The sequence below is a fragment of the Vipera ursinii genome (genome assembly GCF_947247035.1).
Source record: "Vipera ursinii genome assembly, chromosome: 4".
Lineage (NCBI taxonomy): Eukaryota > Metazoa > Chordata > Lepidosauria > Squamata > Viperidae > Vipera > Vipera ursinii.
This window is the reverse complement of record NC_139514.1, coordinates 3,828,664-3,851,541: the sequence shown is the minus strand read 5'-3', so window position 1 is coordinate 3,851,541 and position 22,878 is coordinate 3,828,664. Positions and strand designations below refer to the sequence as shown.

General features: G+C 45.3%; 1 protein-coding gene across 1 annotated transcript in view; it reads right to left on the bottom strand.

Annotated features, from left to right (window-relative positions):
• Positions 1–827: 827 nt before the first annotated feature.
• Positions 828–22,878, bottom strand: part of LOC310640309 (retinal guanylyl cyclase 2-like) — a 43,518-nt gene continuing 21,467 nt past the window's right edge. The window contains exons 10-18 of the mRNA XM_083362524.1: positions 19,302–19,458; positions 15,167–15,346; positions 10,678–10,826; positions 9,627–9,790; positions 8,252–8,444; positions 7,302–7,476; positions 5,209–5,307; positions 3,933–4,027; positions 828–1,175 (exon numbers count right to left, since the gene is read on the bottom strand). Coding sequence (XP_083218650.1) covers positions 1,086–1,175; positions 3,933–4,027; positions 5,209–5,307; positions 7,302–7,476; positions 8,252–8,444; positions 9,627–9,790; positions 10,678–10,826; positions 15,167–15,346; positions 19,302–19,458 — 1,302 coding nt within the window. The 3' untranslated portion in view covers positions 828–1,085. The remainder of the gene's footprint in view (positions 1,176–3,932; positions 4,028–5,208; positions 5,308–7,301; positions 7,477–8,251; positions 8,445–9,626; positions 9,791–10,677; positions 10,827–15,166; positions 15,347–19,301; positions 19,459–22,878) is intronic.

The window sequence follows — 22,878 nt, the reverse complement described above, 5'->3', positions numbered from 1 at the left end:
TCCTTCCTTCCCTCCTCTCCTCCCTTTCCCACTCTTCCTTCTTCTTTCCTTCCTTCCTTTCCTTTCCCTTCCCTTCCCTTCCCTCCTCCCCTAACCCTAATCCTTTCCCACTCCTTCCCTCCTCTCCTCCCTTTACCACTCTTCCTTCTTCTTTCCTTCCTTCCTTCCTCCCCTTCCCTCCCCTCCGTTCCCTTTCCCACTCTTCCTTCTTCTTTCCTTCTCTCTTCCCCCCTCCCTTTCCCACTCCTTCCTTCCTTGCCTCCTCTCCTCTCCTCACCTCCCTTTCCCGCTCCTTCCTTCCTTCCCTCCTCTCCTCCCTTTCCCACTCTTCCTTCTTCTTTCCTTCCTTCCTTCCTGCCTGCTCTCTTCTCCCTCCTTCCTTCCTTCCCTCCTCTCCTCTCCTCTCTTCCCCTCCCTTTCCCACTCCTTCCTTCCTTCCTTGCCTCCTCTCCTCTCCTCACCTCCCTTTCCCACTCCTTCCTTCTTCTTTCCCTCCTTCCTTCCTTTCCCTTCTCTCTTCCCCTCCCTTTCTCACTCCTTCCTCCCTTCCCTTCTCCCCTCCCCTCTCCTCCCCTCTCCTTCATTTCCCACTCTTCCTCCTCCCTCCCTCCGTCCCTCCTCCCTTTCCTCCCTTCCTTCCTCCCTCCCTCCCTCCCTTCCTTCCTTCCTTCCTTCCTTCCTTCCTTCCTTCCTTCCTCCGTTCCTCCGTTCCTTCCTCCCTTCCTTCCTTCTTTCCTTCCTCCGTTCCTTCCTCCCTCCCTTCCTTCCTTCCTTCCTCCCTTCCTCCCTTCCCTTCTCCCCTCCCCTCTCCTCCCCTCTCCTTCATTTCCCACTCTTCCTCCTCCCTCCCTCCGTCCCTCCTCCCTTTCCTCCCCTCCTCCCTTCCTCTTCCCTTCCCTTCTGTCCTCCTCTTTCTTCCTCTCTCCTTCTTTCCTTCCTTCCTTCTTTTACTTGCAATGATACCGTTAAACAACTTCAGACAACAACTGGCTGTCCCAAGTCCTTGGGAGGCATTTGTTAGGTGGATAAAAAAGCCACATCCAGACTAAAGATCTGGCTGATTGTGTGACCAACCGTAATAATAATTACCCGGGTTTTATTTCTGGAGGATGAGGAAGGGTTTTCGTGAATCCTTTTTTGCCAACTAACCAGTAGGTGTCTTCCAATCCTTTGCCCTATTTTTAAAAAGGGACATGTAAATCCAATAGAATAGGGGTTTTTTTTAAAAAAAAAAGAATAGGAGCACGTTATTAATATTTTTTTAAAAAAAATCATTGTGTTTTTGTAAGTCCATTTCGCGCCCCCCCCCAAAAAAAATACAAAACAAATTCCTCACCACTCAAAAGAAAAGGAAAAAAAAAAGACAATTCAAACAACAGCCAAATGCAATAAATAAGAACTCGATGGTTGATGGAACTGGGAAATTGATCTCTGCTATCCAGCTGAATCCAGAGTCACTTACAAGGACTTGGCCAAGTTATGTCTGATCTGCCCACTCCTGCATTAATGATCCTGCATTTTGGGGAAACAATAAAGGGGTTTTTTCCCCCTTAATTTCATTTTGTAGCCAATTTCAATAATCATAATCGTAACTATTAATAGAGGTGGAATAACAGTGGCAAAAGGGATAGGGATAGGCACCTTGGGTGCAATCTCAAAACATCTGGAGCATCCCTTGAACACCCCTGGCATTGGCAAAAGCCCCATCTGTCAATTCCAGAAGGCAGCTTTATTTAGAACAGACGACAGACTGCGATGAGACCTCTAACACCATCAAATATCCACATCTGGCTATCCCAGATCCTTTGGAAGGACTGGATAGGAAGACAAAAATTCCCAAACCGGTCTGAACATCTGGCTGACTATCCCATGAACCAGACATCAGGTTGGCCCCCAACCCTGTTAGCTTTCTGTAAAGTTTTAAAGACTTGGCTATTTCATGCGCCTCAGTTTTATTGTTGACAAGCCAAATTGTCTTGCTTTGTACATATTCAAATTAGACGTTTTGACGTTTGTTCGTGTTTTAATGGTTTTATTGTTTTGAGATGTTTTTAAGATTTTAATTGTAATATATGTTTTTTGCATTGTGAGCCATTCAGAGTCATTCCCTCCGATGGGCGGTTATAGAAATCAAATACATACATACGTATACAGACATACATGCATACATACATAAAATGCTGCCCAACTGCCAGCATCTCTGGCCATTTGCCCAGGAAAGTTGAGTTGAGAAAGGATTTATGAAAATTTGGGCAGTTCATTATCTAGATCTTAGGTATAATTATTGTAGGAGTCGTGGCTGAGAGATAGGTGGCCATATAAATTGTATAAATCAAATTCAGTCAGTCAGTCAGTCAGTGAATCAGTCAGTCAGTCAGCCAGCCAGTCAGTCAGTCAGTCCAGTGTTTCAGTCAGTCAGTCAGTCAGTCAGTCAGTCAGTCAGTCAGTCAGTCAGTCAGTCAGTCAGTCAGTCAGTCTGGTCTTTCAGCCAGCCAGCCAGCCAGCCAGCCAGCCAGTCAGTCAGTCAGTCAGTCAGTCAGTCAGTCAGTCAGTCAGTGTTTCAGTCAGTCAGTCAGTCAGCCAGCCAGCCAGCCAGTCAGTCAGTCAGTCCAGTGTTTCATTCAGTCAGTCCAGTGTTTCAGTCAGTCAGTCAGTCAGTCAGTCAGTCAGTCTGGTCTTTCAGTCAGTCAGCCAGCCAGCCAGCCAGCCAGTTGAGTGTTTCAGTCAGTCAGTCAAGTCAGTCAGTCCAGTGTTTCAGTCAGTCAGTCAGTCTGGTCTTTCAGTCAGCCAGCCAGCCAGCCAGCCAGCCAGCCAGCCAGTCAGTCAGTCAGTCCAGTGTTTCATTCAGTCAGTCCAGTGTTTCATTCATTCATTCATTCATTCAGTCAGTCAGTCAGTCAGTGTTTCAGTCAGTCAGTCAGCCAGCCAGCCAGTTAGCCAGCCAGCCAGTCCAGTGTTTCAGTCAATCAGTTAGTCGGTCAGTCCAGTGTTTCAGTCAGTCAGTCAGTCAGTCAGTCAGTCAGTCGGTCAGTCAATCCAGTGTTTCTTTCAGTCAGTCAGTCAGTCAGTCAGTCAGTCAGTCAGTCTGGTCTTTCAGTCAGCCAGTCAGCCAGCCCGCCCGTCAGTCAGTCAGTCAGTCAGTCAGTCAGTCAGTCAATCCGGTCTTTCAGTCAGTCAGTCAGTCCTGCAAGGTGAGAAGGGAGCGAATAGCCTATTATGTGTTTCAATGGTTGTGCTTCCTCCAATGAACAAAATCACAGGCAAGTCAAGAGGACTAGTCCCTTGAAACAGTTAGACCCCACCGTTCCAGCATGATGGCTCAGCAAAGATGCTGAGATTTCCAGTTGAAAACCTGACAGCTTAGGTTTGAGACCGGGGCCCTGTGCAACAGGGTGGGCTCACGTTTCTTGCCCCAGCTCCTGCCCACCTAGCAGTCTGAAAGCATGCAAATGTGAGCACCGGTAGTCCTCAAATTACGACCCCAATTGAGTCCTAAATTTCCCTTGCTAAGTGAGACAGTTATTGTGAATTTGGCTCCGTTTTACAACCTTCCTTGCCAACAATTGTTAAGCGAATCACTGCAGTTGTTATGTTAGTAGCACGGTCGTTAAGAGAATCTGTCTTCCCACCCTTGACCTTGCTTGTCAGAAGGTCGCGAAAGGGGATCATGTCCCCCCCCTCCAGGACGCAGCAACCGTCATAAGTACATGTCGGTGGCCCAGCGTGTGAATTTTGATCACGGGACCCTGCAACGGCCGTCAGTGTGGAAAACGGTCATCGGTCAACTTTATCGGTACCGTTGTAACTTTTTTTTTTTGGTGCCCTTTCGTATAACAGTCACTCAATGAAGGGTTGCAAGACGAGGGCAGGACTGGATAGGGGAAGCTGTTTCCTTTCCTTTCGTTTCCCCGCATCCCACTGAACTTTCTTACCTTCAGCTCTGTCTTGCCCCTGAAGTTCATTTTGTAACCGTCTTTAAGGCTCTGAAGGATCCTCATTGTGTGTTGGCTGATGTGAATCCTGTAGGCTGGAAATGGTGGTTTGATTTTAGCAAGAAAGAAAAAGGCCGGCCTCAACCCAGGCCGTGTTCTCCGGTACATATTCGCTCAAAAGCAAGAGAGAAATCCAAGGAGGAAAATACAATTAACTCATCTAGGATGTTTCCTGTCTGGTTGATCCAGTCAGGCTGACACGTGCCCCCTTCTTGTTTTGGGCTCAAACCATGGTTTCCTCCTCCTTACTTTGGTAACAAAACTGGTCTCTTTCCATCCAGGTCATCTTGCTTGCTCTCTAATATAATGCTTGCAAGAGTACAGACTGACAAAGTTGGAAAGAATCAGAATAGAGCTGGAAGGGACCTCGGAGTTCTTCTAGTCCAGTTCCCTGCTCAGCCAGGAGACCCTAGTCGAGGCGTTGGCAACCTTGGCTCTTTTATGACTGGCTGGCTCAGGAATTCTGGGAATTGAAGTCCACAAGTCATGAAGGGGCCAAAGTTTCCCTCATGCTGGCTTAGGAATTCTGGGAGTTGAAGTCCACAAGTTTTGAAGGGGCCATAGTTCCCCCATGCTGGCTCAGGAATTCTGGGAGTTGAAGTCCGCAAGTCATGAAGGGGCCAAAGTTTCCCCATGCTGGCTGAGGAATTCTGGGAGTTGAAGTCCACGACTCATGAAGGGGCCATAGTTTCCCCCATGCTGGCTCAGGACTTCTGGGAGTTGAAGTCCACGAGTCATGAAGGGGCCAAAGTTTCCCCCATGCTGGCTCAGGACTTCTGGGAGTTGAAGTCCACGAGTCATGAAGGGGCCATAGTTCCCCCATGCTGGCTCAGGAATTCTGGGAGTTGAAGTCCCCAGGTCATAAAAGAACCAAGGTTGCCTACCCCTGCCCTATACCATTTCAGACAAGTGCTTGTCCAGTCTCTTCTTAACAAACCTCCATTGATGGGAGCACCCACAATTTCTAGTGGCAAGCTCTTCCACCTGTTAATTGTCCTCACTTGTCAGGAAGTTTCTCCTTAATTCCAGGTTGCTTCTCTCCTTGATTAGTTTCCATCCACTGTTTCTTTGCTTTCTGATGCTTCGGAAAATACACACACACACACACACACACACACACACACACACACACACACACCCCTGACAAACTTCAAATCAGAGGCCTTGTCTGCAACTCCATACCAACATTTCCTTGAAAAAACCACCCAATCCTTACGCAATCCGGTGGACTCTATTCGGGAAGCCGTATTCACTGTGTCTCCAAACAGACAGTACCTGGGCATGGTGAGACCTACCACACCTGCAGCACAGGGACCTAGGAATAGAAAAAAGAAAAAAAAGGGAAAAAAAGATTTAAAAAATAACAAGATGAATCTAGGTTTTGCTACCAGAGCATAGAAAAACTCAAAGGAACAGTGCAAAACCGGAAGACGCGGAGAAACCTTGGCGCAAAGAATTGCAAAGACTGAACGTCTTCCTCAGGTTTTGCTAAGCCAAAGCAAAGTTTCCCCCAAGAAGTTGGAGTATAGTTTTAAGGACCACCGGAGGATGGCAATCTGGTTTGATTCAATCTTGGTTTCAACAGGTAGTCCTCGACTTACGACCACAGTTGAGCCCCCCACCCCCACCCCCAAATTTCTATTTGCTAAGCGAAACATTTCTTAAGGGAAGGATAATAATGACGCTGCAGCCACACAGCATGGGGGAAATTCACTAAGACAGAAGATGATTCGGTCTTCAGAAGAGGGATGAGAGGGAGGGAGGAAAGGAAGGAACAGAAAAGGGAGGGAGGGAGGGAGGGAGGGAGGAAAAGAATGACAGGGAGGGATGGGATGGAGGAAGGTGGAAAAAAGGAAAGGGAGAAAGGAAGGAAAGGAGTTAGGGAGAATAGAATAGAATAGAATAGAATAGAATAGAATAGAATAGAATAGAATAGAATAGAATAGAATAGAATAGAATAGAATAGAATAGAATAGAATAGAATAGAATAGAATAGAATAGAATTATGGGATGGAATAGAATAGAATAGAATAGAATAGAATAGAATAGAATAGAATAGAATATGGAATAATAAGAATAACAATAAGAATAACAATAAGAATAACAATAAGAATAGAATAGAACAGAACAGAACAGAACAGAACAGAACAGAACAGAACAGAATAGGAATAAGAATAAGAATAAGAATAAGAATAAGAATAAGAATAAGAATAAGAATAAGAATAATAAAATAGAACAGAATAGAATAGAAAACGGAATGGAATAATAAGAATTAGAATTAGAATTAGAAATAGAAATAGAAATAGAATAGAATAGAATAGAATAGAATAGAACAGAATAGAATAGAATAGAATAGAATAGAATAGAATAGAATAGAATAGAATTATGGGATGGAATAGAATAGAATAGAATAGAATAGAATATGGAATAATAAGAATAACAATAAGAATAACAATAAGAATAGAATAGGATAGAATAGAATAGAATAGAATAGAATAGAATAGAATAGAATAGAATAGAATAGAATAGAATAGAATAATAAAATAGAACAGAATAGAATAGAAAAAGGAATGGAATAATAAGAATTAGAATTAGAATTAGAAATAGAATAGAATAGAATAGAATAGAATAGAACAGAACAGAACAGAACAGAACAGAACAGAACAGAACAGAACAGAATAGGAATAAGAATAAGAATAAGAATAAGAATAAGAATAAGAATAAGAATAAGAATAATAAAATAGAACAGAATAGAATAGAAAACGGAATGGAATAATAAGAATTAGAATTAGAATTAGAATTAGAAATAGAATAGAATAGAATAGAATAGAATAGAATAGAATAGAATAGAATAGAATAGAATAGAATAGAATAGAATAGAATAGAATAGAATAGAATAGAATAGAATAGAACAGAACAGAACAGAACAGAATAGAATTATTTATTGGACAAGTGTGATTGGACACACAAGGAATTTGTCTCCGGTGAAGAAGCTCTCAGTGTACATACAAGCAACAAGTGATAAATCATGATTATAATCATAAAATACATTGATCGTAAATCATAAGATACATAAGATGATAGTCATAGGATCAACATAATTCATACTAGGGTACGAAATAAAACAATTAACATAAATCCTAAGATACAAAGCAACAAAATTATAGTCCTAAGAAGATAAGGAGGCAGGAAATAGAAAAAAGGGAAGAAGAACAGTAATTCAGCCTTACTAGGCAGCTTGACAGGGTTGTGGGAATTAGTTGTTTAGCAGAGTGATTGGACCAAGCAGGAAGAAATAAACCTTGATACCTGAATGCAGCCCCATCCGTATCTTCACGGGCAAATCCGGGATATGTTTCACTCGGAAAGTTCCCACTGAGCTTAGGATATCCAGAGACATGTTGGCGATCTCCGCAGCATGTCTGTGGCCGTTGCGCTTTGGGAGCCCTGAGGCCACCATGTAAGCGTCACCGATGGTCTCCACCTGCAAGCCAAAATATTGAGGGGGGGGTGTCCTTGGTGCTCTCTGAGCTTGGTGGTTTTCTTGAAGACGTTTCATTATCCTAACTAGGTAACAACATCAGTGTCAGAAGGGAAGGGGGCTGGAGGAGGAGGAGGAGGAGGAGGAGGAGGAGGAGATGATGGTGGACCGTGGTGCTCTCTGAGCTGGGTGGTTTTCTTCAAGACATTTCATTTTCTAAATTAGGTAACAACATCAGTGTCAGAAGGGAAGGGGGCTGGAGGAGGAGGAGGAGGAGGAAGAAGAGGAAGAGGAAGAGGAAGAGGAAGAGGAAGAGGAGGAGGAGGAGGAGATGATGGTGGACTGTGGTGCTCTCTGAGTTTGGTGGTTTTCTTGAAGACGTTTCATTTTCCAAACTAGGTAACAACATCAGTGTCACAAGGGAAGGGGGCTGGAGGAGGAGGAGGAGGAGGAGGAGGAGGAGGAGGAGGAGGATTGTGGGGTCCTTGTTGCTCTCCGAGCTTGGTTGCTTTCTTGCAGACATTTCATTACCCACCTAAGTAACATCATCAGTGCCAGAAGGAAGTGAGGGAATATAAACTAAGAGCAAAGCCAACTCCTTACTAGCACTGATGATGTTCCCTAGTAGTTGTATGTAGCAGGATTCAACCTGGACTCAGAGGGGAGATACTAGCAGACCTCAAGGCCGTCGGCTAGATGGAAAAACCAAAACACATTCCAGAAGAAGACCATCACAAACTCCTTTAGTCTCGAGGAAAAGTGGAAAACAAGGAGCTACCTTGTAGACATCATGATGACCAATGATGGCGTCAAAGAGAGTGTACAGGTCATTGAGGAGGTCCACAATTTCGATAGGCTCACAGAGGGCAGACATGGTGGTGAAGCCGATGATGTCACTGAAGTAGACGGTGACCTCCTCGAAGTATTCGGGCTCCACGGATGCTCCTCTTAGCAGCGTTTCAGCCACTGACCTGAAATGGCATTAGGACAGAGATGGAGAACTATGGCCCCTTCATGACTTGAGGACTTCAACTCCCAGAATTCCTCAGCCAGCATGGGGGGAACTATGGCCCCTTCATGACTTGAGGACTTCAACTCCCAGAATTCCTCAGCCAGCATGGGGGGAACTATGGCCCCTTCATGACTTGAGGACATCAACTCCCAGAATTCCTCAGCCAGCATGGGGGGAACTATGGCCCCTTCATGACTGGTGGACTTCAACTCCCAGAATTCCTGAGTCAGCATGGGGAAACTATGGTTCCTTTATGACTTGAGGACTTCAACTCCCAGAATTCCTCAGCCAGCATGGGGGGAACTACGGCCCCTTCATGACTGGTGGACTTCAACTGCCAGAATTCCTCAGCCAGCATGGGGAAACTATGGTTCCTTTATGACTTGAGGACTTCAACTCCCAGAATTCCTGAGCCAGCATTGGGAAATTATGGCTCCTTCATGACTTGAGGACTTCAACTCCCAGAATTCCTCAGCCAGCATGGGGGAACTATGGCCCCTTCATGACTTGGGGACTTCAACTCCCAGAATTCCTGAGCCAGCATGGGGGAAACCTTGGCCCCTTCATGACTCGTGGACTCCAACTCCCAGAATTCCTCAGCCAGCATGGGGGAACTATGGCCCCTTCATGACTTGGGGACTTCAACTCCCAGAATTCCTCAGCCAGCATGGGGGAACTATGGCCCCTTCATGACTTGGGGACTTCAACTCCCAGAATTCCTGAGCCAGCATGGGGGAACTATGGCCCCTTTATAATTTGGGGACTTCAACTCCCAGAATTCCAAAATAGAATAGAATAGAAGAAGAGAGAAGAGAGAATAATAGAAGAAAGAAAACAGAATAGAATCATAGGGACTGAAGACACTGTGGAGCTCTCCAGTCCAGTCCTCACACTTACAACGTGCAGTATCCCCAGGGTCACTTCATCAAAATTTGGGTACTTGCCAATCCTCACCAATGGGGGAAGCTGGATTTGCTTAATAGCTGCCTTAATCACTTAACAACCACAGCAATACAAGTCATAAAATCAGGTGAGAGGCCCTTAAGATGCTTAACCAAGGAAATTCCGGATCCATTTGTAGTCGTAAGTCGAGGACTCCCTGTACCTAGAGGAGAGAGAGGCTTGATGGCTTTGCACTTACAAGGGAAGCATCTGCGACAGCAGTTGCTCCGTCTTCTGCTTTTCCGCCTCCAGTTCCTCCGTTCTCTTTCGGATTAATTCTTCCAAGTTGCTGGAATAGTTTTCTAACATCTGCAGCATGGAGTCCATGATGTTCATCCGTTTTCCTTTGTTGATGGTTTTGAACTTGAGGAGGCAAAGACAGGAATCGAGGATGGATTTCGGAGTGCAATGCTGGTCAGTCCACCAGAGAAAATATAGCTTTGATAGGCTAAATCTGCATTGACTAGAAATAAGCCGTCCCCTATCAGTGCAGAACCTACTAGACCAGCCCAAAGTCACCCAGCTGGCTTTCACGCCTAAGGCGGGACTAGAACTCACCATCTCCCGGTGATTGACCCCAAAATCCCCCAGCTGGCTTTCATGGCTGAGGCAGGACTAGAACTCACCGTCTCCTGGTGATTGACCCCAAAATCACCCAGCTGGCTTTCATGGCTGAGGCGGGACTAGAACTCACCGTCTCCTGGTGATTGATCCCAAAATCACCCAGCTGGCTTTCATGGCTGAGGCGGGACTAGAACTCACCGTCTCCTGGTGATTGACCCCAAAATCACCCAGCTGGCTTTCACGGTTGAGGCGGGACTAGAATTCACCGTCTCCTGGTGATTGACCCCAAAATCACCCAGCTGGCTTTCATGGCTGAGGCGGGACTAGAACTCACTGTCTCCTGGTGATTGACCCCAAAATCACCCAGCCAGCTTTTATACCTAAGGCGGGACTAGAACTCACCATCTCCTGGTGATTAGCCCAAAGTCATCCTGTCGGCTTTCCTGCCTAAGGCGGGACTAGAATTCACCGTCTCCTGGTGATTGGCCCAAAGTCACCCAGCTGGCTTTCCTGCCTAAGGCGGGACTAGAACTTCCAATCTCCTGGTGATTGTCCCAAAGTCACCCAGCCAGTAGGACTAGAACTCACCATCTCCTGCTTTATATCCTGGTGCTTTAACCCAACTGGCTCTCAATACAATAAGTAGCTCCATATAATAAATTTTAATCAACCGAACGAGTCCTAACCTGTTCAAAGACCTTGTCAAACGTCGGCCTTCGCTTCGGCACTTCACTCCAGCACTGCTTCATCAGCTGGATATATTCCAGAGGGGTGTTTTCCAGGGGAACACTTGGCCGAAACAAAATCAGGGGGTGCTTCAGTTTGCTTATAATCTCTGAGCCAAAGAGGGGGAAAAAATCACAAAAAGAGTCCTTTTCATCAGAGGTTGAGTCACTAATAATTCCTCTCTTCCCAAGAGAACCGACGACACGGCTTCACATGATTTCTCAGACGCAGAAAAGGGGTTAATCCATTGTGCAGGGAGTCCTCGGCTTACGGCCACAACGTAAGTCCCAAATTGCCGTTGGTAAGTGAGAGATTTGTTAAGGGACTCTTGCCCCATTTTACGACCTTTCTTGCCAGAGGTTGTTAAGTGAATCACAGCAGTGGTTTAAGTTAGTCACCCGGTTGTTAAGTGAAGCTGGTTTCTCTGTTGACTGCTAGTCAGGAGGTCGCAGAAGGGGATCACGTGACAAACCCCCCCCCCAAGGACACTGAAACCGTCATAAATACAAGTCAGTTGCCAAGCGTCCGAATTTGGATCACGTGACCCTGGGGATGCTGCAACGGTCGTAAGTGTGAAAAATGGTCATAAGTCCCTTTTTTCAGTGATGTTGTAACTTTGAGCAGTCACTAAATGAATTGTAATTTGAGGACTACCTATACAGCTAAAGGTTTTTCCTTCCTTCCTTCCTTCCTTCCTTCCTTCCTTCCTTCCTTCCTTCCTTCCTCCTCCTTTCTTCCTTCCTTCCTTCCTTCCTCCCTCCTTCCTTCCTTCCTCCCTTCCTTCCTCCCTTCCTCCCTCCCTTCCTCCTTCCTTCCTTCCTTCCTTCCTTCCTCCTCCTTTCCTTCCTTCCTTCCTTCCTTCCTTCCTCCCTCCCTCCCTCCCTCCCTCCTTCCTTCCTTCCTTCCTTCCTTCCTCCCTTCCTTCCTCCCTTCCTTCCTTCCTTCCCTCCTTCCTTCCTTCCTTCCTTCCCTTTGTTTATTTTCTATGTTCTGTATTAGTTTGGGTTCATTTTTGTTCTCCTTAAAACTTTTAATCGTGTGTGTGTGTGTATGTGTGTGTGTAGCAAACAAACAAAGAAATCGATAAATAAAATGGTTTCATTCATAACCAAGTTCAGGGTGTTGCATGACCCTGACCCCACATGTCACTCTTAGGCTTTCTTTAGAGTGACAACTTATAATCCATGTTGTGCATGGTGGCTGTGTACGGAACTATTGTAGCCCTCTCATTACACGATTCAGGCAGCCACACAAAATCCTAGAGAATTTAGAATAACAAGAGTCGGAAGGGACCTTGAAGGTCTTCTAGTCCAACCCTCTGCTCAGTCAGGAAACCCTACCATTTCAGACAATGAGGATGTTTTATTATGTATTTATTAAAACCGGCATGCCAGCCAAGTCCGGACTGCCCCCGACCTTCGTTCGTTTCGCCAGGACCTAAAAACCTGGCTCTTTGAACTATCTGGCCTGGACTGAGGGGTTTTAATGATTTTAAATTGTGATTTTAACTTTTGGGGGCTATGCTTAATTTAATTTTATTTTAATTTTATATTGTATGGTTTTTAAATTTTGCCCTGTAAACCGCCCTGAGTCCTTCGGGAATAGGGCGGTATATAAACTGAATTAATAAATAAATAATAAATAAATAAACTCTTCACGGCTCTAGGCAGCTCAGAACACTCAAAAAAGACCTTAGCATAAAATCAAGGCAAGGTAAGATCAAACACAGCAAGGGAAGGGAAGGGAGCCATCTGAAGTTAGAAGAAGGGCAACTGGTCAAGGGTTCAAGCTGTCCCCAAAGGCCAGACATAATGAAGGGGCCACTCTTAAGTCCACCCTGGGGGAATAGTTTGCCTCAGTTGGTCTGCTGCTAGGCCTGGCCCTGAGGCTTCTTTAAAACAAGGCTCTCCAGCCTTGGCAACTTTAGTGGATTTCCACTCTCAGAATTCTGGGAGTTGAAGTCCACAAGTCTTAAAATTGCAAAGTGGCACGGCTGGCTGAGGAATTCTGGGAGTTGAAGTCCACAAGACCTAAAGCTGCCAAGTGACACGGCTGACTGAGGAATTCTGGGAGTTGAAGTCCACAAGACTTAAAGCTGCCAAGTGACACGGCTGACTGAGGAATTCTGGGAGTTGAAGTCCACAAGATTTAAAGCTGCCAGGTGACACGGCTGACTGAGGAATCCTGGGAGTTGAAGTCCACAAGACTTAAAGCTGCCAGATGACACGGCTGACTGAGGAATTCTGGGAGTTGAAGTCCACAAGACTTAAAGCTGCCAAGTGACACGGCTGACTGAGGAATTCTGTGAGTTGAAGTCCACAAGACTTAAAGCTGCCAAGTGACACGGCTGACTGAGGAATTCTGAGAGTTGAAGTCCACAAGACTTAAAGCTGCCAAGTGACATGGCTGACTGAGGAATTCTGGGAGTTGAAGTCCACAAGACTTAAAGTCGCCAAGGTTGGAGACCCTTGCCTTGAAGACTCAGAGCGCAAGAGAGAGATGGTGCTGTCCTTGGTCCTGAAACTCTAATTTACAGACAGCTCCGCAGAACCGGTTGTCTTTGACTTGCAACCATTTTGTCATGGTTCCGTCTAATGAAACACTTCAAAGAACCTTCAGGCATTGTTTGTTCAAAAAAAAATCTGTAATAATGAGAAGAAAGCGTCGGCACGGCATGTTGAAATAGCAAAATCTGAATTGCCCTCCCTTCAGCACCTAATATCTGGCACAATTCCCTTCTCCAACTTGCAGTCAAAAATCACATTCTCCAATCAGTCTGAAGGGCAAAGCTTCGCTTCCCTTCTATAACTCGCCATTTCTTATCTTATTAAAAATAAGCGGGGTAACCTTCTCCTCCCCCCCCCCAGCTTCATCTAATTCTAAGAGCAAAACAATTTAAAGGAAAAGGCTGCCTCTTATACTTTCAAAGCAAAAACATCCAACGTTTGCAGCATTGACACTTTTGTTTAGTGACTGTTCAAAGAGACAATGGCAGTGGAAAAAAAAGTGAATAACAGAATAACAGAGTTGGAAGGGACCTGGGAGGTCTTCTAGTCCAGCCCTCCGCTCAAGCAGACCTTGTACCATTTCAGACAAATGGTTGCCCAATCTCTTGTAAAAAAAAAAAAACCTCCAGTGTTGGAGCGTCCGGAACATCTGGAGGCAAGTCGTTCCACTAACTAATCGTACTCAAAGTCAGGAAGTTTCTCCTTAGTTCTAGATTGCTTCTGTCCTTGATGAGTTTCCACCTCTTTCTTCGTGTCCTGCCTTCAGGTGCTTTGGAGAATAGCTTGACTCCCTCTTCTTTGGGGCAGCCCCTGAGAGATTGGAAGACCGCTATCCTGTCTCCCCCCGTTCTTCTTTTCATTAAACTAGACATACCCAATTCCAGCAACCGTTCCTTATATGTTTTAGCCTCCGAGTCCCCTGATCATCCTTGTTGCTCTTCTCTGCCCTCTTTCCAGAGTCTCAACATCTTTTTTACATCGTGGTGACCAGAACTGGGTGCCGTATTCCAAGGGTGGCCTTACCAAGGCCTTGTAAAGTGGTATTAACAAATGTTGCAGCATCCCCACAGTCATGTGATCAAAACTCAGATGCTTGGCAACTGCCTTGTATTTACCACCGTTGCAGCGTCCTGGGGTCACGGGGTCACCATTTGTAACCTTCCCAGCCAGCGAAATCAGTGGCAGAAGCCAGATTCGCTTAATGACCGAACGGTTCACTTTAACAACTGCAAGTGATTCGCTTAACAAGTGTGGCAAGAAAGGTTGCAAAAAGGGGCACAACAAGCTCGCCTGACTTAGCCATGGAAATTCTGGGCTCAGTTGTGGTCGTAAGTTGAGGACAACAACAATAATAATAACAGCAATAATAATAATAATAATAATAATAATAATAAGAATAATAAGAAGAAGAAGAAGAAGAAGAAGAAGAAGAAGAAGAAGAAGAAGAAGATAAGATAAGATAAGATAAGATAAGATAAGATAAGATGATAAGCTTCATTGTCATTTTTTTTATTGTGGGCACAATGGCACACATCAAAAATGAAATTTTTGAAACACATACATGACACACACATAAACATATTAACACACCTAAACATAATAATAATAATAATAATAATAATAATAATAATAATAATAATAATAATAACAATAATAATAATAATAATAATAATAATAATAATAATGTAGGAGGTCATCTAGTCCAACCCCCTGCTCAGGCAGGAAACCCTATACCATTTCAGACAAATGGCTGTCCAGTCTCCTCTTAAAAACCTCCAGTGTTGGAGCATTCACCGCTTCTGGAGGCGGGTTGTTCCATTGGTTAAATTGTTCTAACTATCAGGAAGTTTCTCCTTAGTTCTAGGTTGCTTCTCTCCTTGACTAGTTTCCATCCGTTGCTTCTACCTGTAGTACGGAGTTAAGAGGGGGCTTTAGGAGCTGCGGAGAAAGATCTGAACAGCAAAGAGCTCACCTTCAGCTGACAGTTCCTCCGTGCAATAGGGAGGTCCTCGGAGTATGACTTCTTGCAGAATAATGGCAAAACTGAACACGTCTCCTTCCAAGCTGGCTTTGGGGCCCAGCTGAGGATCTCTGAGTAATTCAGGAGCAGTCCAGAGCAATTCTAAGAAAGAAAGAAAGAAAGAAAGAAAAGAAAGAAAGAAAGAAAGAAAGAAAGAAAGAAAGAAAGAAAGGAAGGAAGGAAGGAAGGAAGGAAGGAAGGAAGGAAGGAAGGAAGGAAGGAAGGAAGGAAAGGAAGGAAGAAAGAAAGAAAGAAAGAAAGAAAGAAAGAAAGAAAGAAAGAAAGAAAGAAAGAAAGAAAGAAAGAAAGAAAGAAAGAAAGAAAGAAAGAAATCAAAACACGGACCCTGTTAGTCAGCAAAAGATTCTGTCAGGATTGCCCTTTTTAGCCCAGATCTAACAATACAGATTTATAAGAAGTTGGAGAGCTGTTTTCTAACTCCGGGCTAAGTTTTCAGGGCATTGCAAGTTTGAAGCGCTTCCAACGTGGTGTAAGTACTATTGCTTCCCTGCAGAGCATTCTGGGATTGAAAGTTATCCGTGCATTCACTCGTTAGAACTTTTATGGCTTTTGTTTTTATTTTTGATTTTATTTTCTGGTTTCTTTTGTCGGTGAATTTAAGGCTATTGAAAACAGGAGGATAATTGAGATCCTTTCCTTCCTTGCTTCCCCTTCCCCTTCACTCCTCCCTTTCCTTCTTTCCTCTCTCCCTCCATCTTCCATTCCCTTCTCTCCTCCCTTCCCACCCTCCCTTCTTTCCTTTCTTGTCTTTTGTTCTTCTCTTCTTCCCTCCCCTTCTCTTCCCTTCCCTCCCTTTCTCCCTCTTCCATTCTCTCCTCCTTTTCCTTCCTTCCTTCCTTCCTTCCTTCCTTTTTTCCTTCCTTCCTCCCTTCCCACCCTCCCTTCTTTCCTTTCTTGTCTTTTGTTCTTTTCTTCTTCCCTCCCCTTCTCTTCCCTTCCCTCCCTTTCTCCCTCTTCCATTCTCTCCTCCTTTTCCTTCCTTCCTTCCTTCCTTCCTTCCTTCCTTCCTTCCTTCCTTCCTTCCTTCCTTTTTTCCTTCCTTCCTCCCTTCCCACCCTCCCTTCTTTCCTTTCTTGTCTTTTGTTCTTTTCTTCTTCCCTCCCCTTCTCTTCCCTTCCCTCCCTTTCTCCCTCTTCCATTCTCTCCTCCTTTTCCTTCCTTCCTTCCTTCCTTCCTTCCTTCCTTCCTTCCTTCCTTCCTTTTTTCCTTCCTTCCTCCCTTCCCACCCTCCCTTCTTTCCTTTCTTGTCTTTTGTTCTTTTCTTCTTCCCTCCCCTTCTCTTCCCTTCCCTCCCTTTCTCCCTCTTCCATTCTCTCCTCCTTTTCCTTCCTTCCTTCCTTCCTTCCTTCCTTTTTTCCTTCCTTCCTCCCTTCCCACCCTCCCTTCTTTCCTTTCTTGTCTTTTGTTCTTTTCTTCTTCCCTCCCCTTCTCTTCCCTTCCCTCCCTTTCTCCCTCTTCCATTCCCTTCTCTCCTCCTTTTCCTTCCTTCCTTCCTTCCTTCCTTCCTTCCTTCCTTCCTTCCTTCCTTCCTTCTCTTCTCCTCTTCTCTCCTCTTCTTTCCTCTCCCTTCCCCTTCCCCTTCCTCTTTTCCCTCCCTCCTTTGATGTTTTTAAGCAGAAAAGTCATCTGAATGGTCATCTCTTAAAAATGTACCAGCTTCTCCTGCACCAAGGGTGGGGGTCAGGCTAGAAGACCTCCATGGTCTCTTCTAACCCGACAGTCTATCTCTTCATTGCCTCTTTCTCTACTCCACAGTATCCTAAAAACGATATCAACATGATATATTTCCGCAGAATTCCATTTACAGATATTCACCCAAGTGCTCAATTTCTTCCTTACGGAAAACAAAAAACAGGCCAACTGCTTGTAAGTCACAGTTTACCGTGAGACGCACGGCAAATAAATTAGATACGGGTAGTCCTCCACTTACAACAGTTTGTTTACTGACCATTCAAAGTTACCACGGCACTGAAAAAGGTGAGTTATGACCGTTATGACCTTTGCAGGATCCCCACGATCACATGATCAAAATTCAAATGCTTGGTACAAGAAATGGAAAATCAGGCTATCTGCTAAGTTTGTAAAGCCGCCCTGAGTCTTCGGAAAAGGGCGGGATATAAATGGAATTAAAAAATAAAATAAATCTATCATGGTGGGCACATTTACAAATGCAAGCTCGATATGGTAAAGATGTTAAACTGTATGGATTTTATAAGGAACAAACTGTGTTCGATAAGATGTTGTTAACTCCTGATGAGAAACTAATTAAGAAAATGTATAATTTTCTATTAACTTTCAAAATGGAAAGCGAACAAGTTAAAGAAACTATGATAATTTGAATTTGTTCTGCCAGCAGCAAGATCTGACTGCTGGCCCAGTGATGGATTCTACTGCAAATCAGGGCTGTTTCCAGAGGAGGCAGAGAGGACCTGGAGCTTATGGGGCGAAGGAACTGGATGAGGCTGTCGGCAGGCCCAGAGGAAGAGAGAGAGGCTTTTGGAGGAGTTGGTGGCGGCGGCAGCAGCGTGCTCCAGGGGCGAAAAGAAGCAAGGCCTCTTTAAGGAAAAGGTGGAAGAGTCAGGATCAGAAAAAGGAAAGAAGGCGAGGTTGCCGGAATAGAAGCGAATTTGAGGGCTAATCCACATGGAGCCCCATTTCCATCTGTCCTGTGTGCCATCATTCACTCCCTAGAGACTAAAATGGACCAGGTGAAATTTGAGCAGGCCCCGAACGAGCATATATCGGAGGTTGGTGACCCTTTGAGAGCGGTATGCAACGAAACTTCATTTCGATGTATGCCGATTGGTGTACATTCAAAGTGACAATCAAGTTATCATCATCATAAGATGGGTGAAAATTTTTGAATACAATATAGAATTAGCAAAACGGCAAAATTTATGGGAAAGAAATTACAAACTGAGAATGTCAACTTCCTACGAAGAAAATTTATATAAAATGTTTTATAGATGGCACTTGCCACCAGGAAGACTAGCAAAAATGTTCAAAAACATGTCAGATAGATGTTGGAAATGTAAACATAGGTCAGGCCCTTATTATCATGTTTGGTGGACTTGTGACAAAGTGTTATTGGAAAAAGATAATACATGCCTGGGCTAGAAAAGATGTTGGGAGAACATGTAGATTTTAAACCTGAACTTTTTTTTAATTAGGTATAATGCCAGAAAAGACTAACTAACAAACAAAGCATATATTTGATTTTGCACATTCACAACAGCGGCAAGAATTATATTTGCACAATACTGGAAAAATGAAGGAATACCATCAGATGAAGAAATAATTTAAAAAAATACTAGAATGCGCAGAGATGGACAGACTGGCTATGAGACTGAAAGAAAAAGAAGAAACGGGATATTATCAAACTTGGGACTTATTTTATTTTAACGGTTGCAGCGTCCCGGGCTCACGCAATCCTCTTTTGCGACCTTCTGACAGGCCAAGTGTCAGGACCCACCCCAAACCACGTCTTAGGAAGACAAAACTCTTGGAGCCAAATCTTAGTCCAAAAGGAATCTTTACTATGACATGCTTGGTTGTAGGAATACAAGACAGGACTTAATATTGTTCTACAAACTAAAACCTTATAAAGAGCTCCCAGTTCAACTCTCCCCCCCCCCTTAACCCCATTTGGTCAGTCCCCCATCATTTACCTCGTATCATCCATCTCGTGGGAAAAAGGAACTTAGGACCCTTCATGTTTATTGCTCTCTTCCGTGACACAAGCCAGATGCTCCTACCCTAACCCCCCCTTTTGTTCCCCCAGTTCAAAAGGCTCCTCTTTTCCTTTGAAATGCTTAATACAGGCTCAATACACATTCGTTCCCTCCTCCTCGGGAGATGGCAGAATCCAGGAACAACGTTTTAAAACATACATTTATGAATATGATATAAAAGGATTCTGACACCAAGTCAATAAGGGAAGCCGGATTCACTTAATAACTGGATTACTGACTTAAGAACTGCAGTGACTCACTTAACAATGGTGGCAAGAAAAGGTCGTAAAACGGGGCAAAGCTACCTTCGGCAGAGGCCTGACCCTGGGAGACCCCCTGGGCGGCTAGTAGCTCCCCGTAGCCATAATCGGTGATTTTCAACACAAACCGTCCATCCACCACACAGTTGCGGGATTTGAGGCGCCCGTGACTCAAAGCCTGGCTGTGTAAGTATTTCATGCCCTGGAAACAAAAGGAAAAAATAAATAAATATAAAAATAAAGCCTTGGCATTTTCCTCTGGGCCCATAGAAGAAACAGGTAAAAAAATATATAAACAAATCCACCTTCAGAAATGGGCCCTCAAGATGGTGGGGATTTTACCTCAGCTGGCGCAGGACAAGCTGGTTTTTATGACGGACCTGGGTCGTCGTTTTGCAGAGTGGAGGGCTGGGGAGTGTGGGCCACGCTCCAAAATGAGGAGAAATTGGCAGAGGGAAGGTAAAATTTACATCTCTTCGGCTCCAGAACCATCCAGTGTAAGACAAGATGGCAGCCAGGATTGCCTCGACCCTTCTATTTATTTATTCATTTCGATTTATATACCGCCTTTTTCCCGAGGGACTCAGGGCGGTTTACGGGGCAAATTAAAACAGTACAATATATACAGGTTAAAATAAAATTAAATTAAATAGCCCCAAAATAATTAAAAATTAAAACCTTAACCCAAAAACCCTCAGTCCAGGATGGCAAGCTCGAATAGCCAAGTTTTTAGGTCCCGGCGAAACGAGCGAAGGTCGGGAGCCATCTGGAGTTCCACCGGCAGCTGATTCCAAAGGGCTGGCGCGCCCACCGAGAACGCTCTCCCCCTGGGGATCGCCCGCCGGCACTCCCTGACCGGCGGCACCCTGAGGAGGCCCTCCCTGTGTGAGCGCACTGGACGAAGGGAACTTGATGCTGGCAGGAGGTGTTCCCTCAAATATCCCAGACCCAAGCCATTTAGGGCTTTATAGGTCATCACCAGCACCTTGAATCTCACCCGGAGGGCAACCGGAAGCCAATGCAGCTCGCGGAGTAGAGGTGTTACATGGGAGTATCAGGAAACCCCCATCACAACTCGCGCGGCCGCATTCTGCACCAGCTGGAGCCTCTGAGTGGTATTCAAGGGCAGCCCCATGTAGAGAGCATTGCAGTAGTCTATCTGGGAGGTCACAAGCGCATGAGTGACTGTGCGTAGGGTGTCTCGGTCCAGATAGGGCCGCAACTGGCGCACCAGGCGAACCTGGGCAAAAGCCCCCCCTGGCCACGGCTCCTATATGATCTTCCAAACTGAGCCGTGAGTCCAGGAGGACGCCCAAGTTGCGGGCCCTATCTATGGGGGGTAACACCTCACCCCCCCATAATTAACGATGGAATAGACTGGTTAATCCGAGATGCCGGTATGCACAGCCACTCAGTCTTGGCGGGATGCACCTTTCGTTCTAAATTCAGATGGAGTCAGGTTGACATTGGATGCATCCAGTTCCGTGAAGATGATGAATGCTTTAGGTACGTTTCCTCAGCTGAAAGGATCCCGGAGTCGCATCCGAGAATTTTAGGGGCCTTTTGCAAGCTGGAAAAAGTGCTTTAAGCAGGATGGTTGGGCATCCATCGACTGCTTGACCATGTCTATCTAACGCCTTGGGATTAAAGGTACGGTAGCATTTCAGAGCTGTGTTCACTTAACAACAACAACAACAACAACAACAACAACAACAACAAAAATAACAATAATAAAGTCGGAAGGGACCTTGGAGGTCATCTAGTCCAACCCCCTGCTCAGGCAGGAAACCCTATACCATTCCAGACAAATGGCTGTCCAGCCTCTTCTTAAAAACTTCCAGCGTTGGAGCATTCGCAGCTTCTGGAGGCAAGGAGTTCCACGGGTTAATTGTTCTAATTGTCAACTGTAAATCGTTCTAACTCAGGGCTTTTCAACTTTTTCACACCTTGTACCACTTTTAGGATATGGCAACATTCGAGTACCACCAGTCGCCTAGCAAGGTGTCAAAAACTAATGAAGTACAGGTAGTTCTCAACTTACAACAGTTCGCTTAGTGACTGTTCAAAGTTACAATGGCCCTGAAAAAAGCCCCCCCCCAAGCCACAGCCGAGGAAGACACCTGCCTGCCCGCCCGGTGGAGCTCTTCCTCCTGTCCGAGGTTTTCACTGTTGTGAGCATTTCTGTTGAGGATTGGCAGTGGGGGTGGGGTGGGGGGTGTTTGGTTTTTATTCCCCCCCCCTCTGCTGGGTGGTTGCAGCAGGTTTGGGTCACTTCACATGACCCTGGGACACTGTGACTGTCATAAATATGAATCAGTTGCCAAGCATCTGAATGTAAGTCACAAGACCCTGGAGATGCTGCAACATTCCAGCTGATCAGCGCTTCTTCTGGGCTCAGAAGCACCAGGATCAGCACTGAGCTCCATCTGGATCCTGGCGCTGATCCTGGCGCTTCCACTGAGCCCCGACAGCCCTGCAGCTCCAGCCGTCTCTCGCTCAGGCTTGTGTGGTGCTGCCACCGGTTCAGCTCGTTCCCCTCCCCCACTACCACTTTTCTAGGATGGTCGAGTACCACCTGCCAGGTGCCAACGTACCACAGGTGGTACCCGTACCACTGGTTGGAAAGCCCTGTTCTAACTGTCAATTCCTCTTTAATTCCAGGTGGCTTCTCTCGTTGACTTCTTCCCATCCTTTGCTTCTTGTCCTGCCTTCAGGTGCTTTGGAGAATAGCTTGACTCCCTCTTATTTTGGGGCAGCCCCTGAGAGATTGGAAGACTGCTATCATGTAAAATCAGGTCAGCCACAACCGTTACAACTTACAACCATGAAGGGCAGGCCCCATTACGGTCATAACCTGAGGACTACTTGACATCTAGTTCCCTTCAGGATCGCCTATTACATCTGCAGGACACGTAGCACTGAATTTAGCAGAATATCAAGGTCGGAAGGGACCTTGGAGGTCATCTAGTCCAACCCCCTGCTCATGCAGGAAACCCTGTGCCATTTCAGTCAAATGGTTGTCCAATCTCTTCTTTAACAATTCCAGTGTTGGAGCACCCACAACTTCTGTTCCACTAAATAATTGTTCTGTCAGGAAATTCCTCCTTAGTTCTAGGTTGCTTCTCTCCTTGATGAGTTTCCATCCGTTGCTTCTTGTCCTGCCTTCAGGTGCTGTGGAGAATAGCTTGACACCCCTCTTTTTTGTGGCAGCTCCTGAGATATTGGAAGATTGCTATCATGTCACCTCTAGTCCTTCTTTTCATTAAACGAGACCTACTCAATCCCTGCAACCGTTCTTTATATGTTTTAGCCTCCAGTCCCCTGATCATCTTTGTTGCTCTTCTCTGCACTCTTTCTAGAGTCTCAACATCTTTGTTTACATCGTGGTGACCAAAACTGGACAAAATATTCAAGTATGGTTTACCAGTGCCTTATAAAGCAGTATTACCTCTTTTTGTGATCCCGATTCTCTGTTAATGCAGCCCAGGATTGGATTGGCTTTTTTGGCAGCTGCAGCACACGGCTGGCTCCTATTTAAGGGATTGTGCACCAGGACTCTGAGATCCCTCTCACAGTTACTACTATTGAACAAGGTACCACCTATAAGGTATCTGTGCATTTG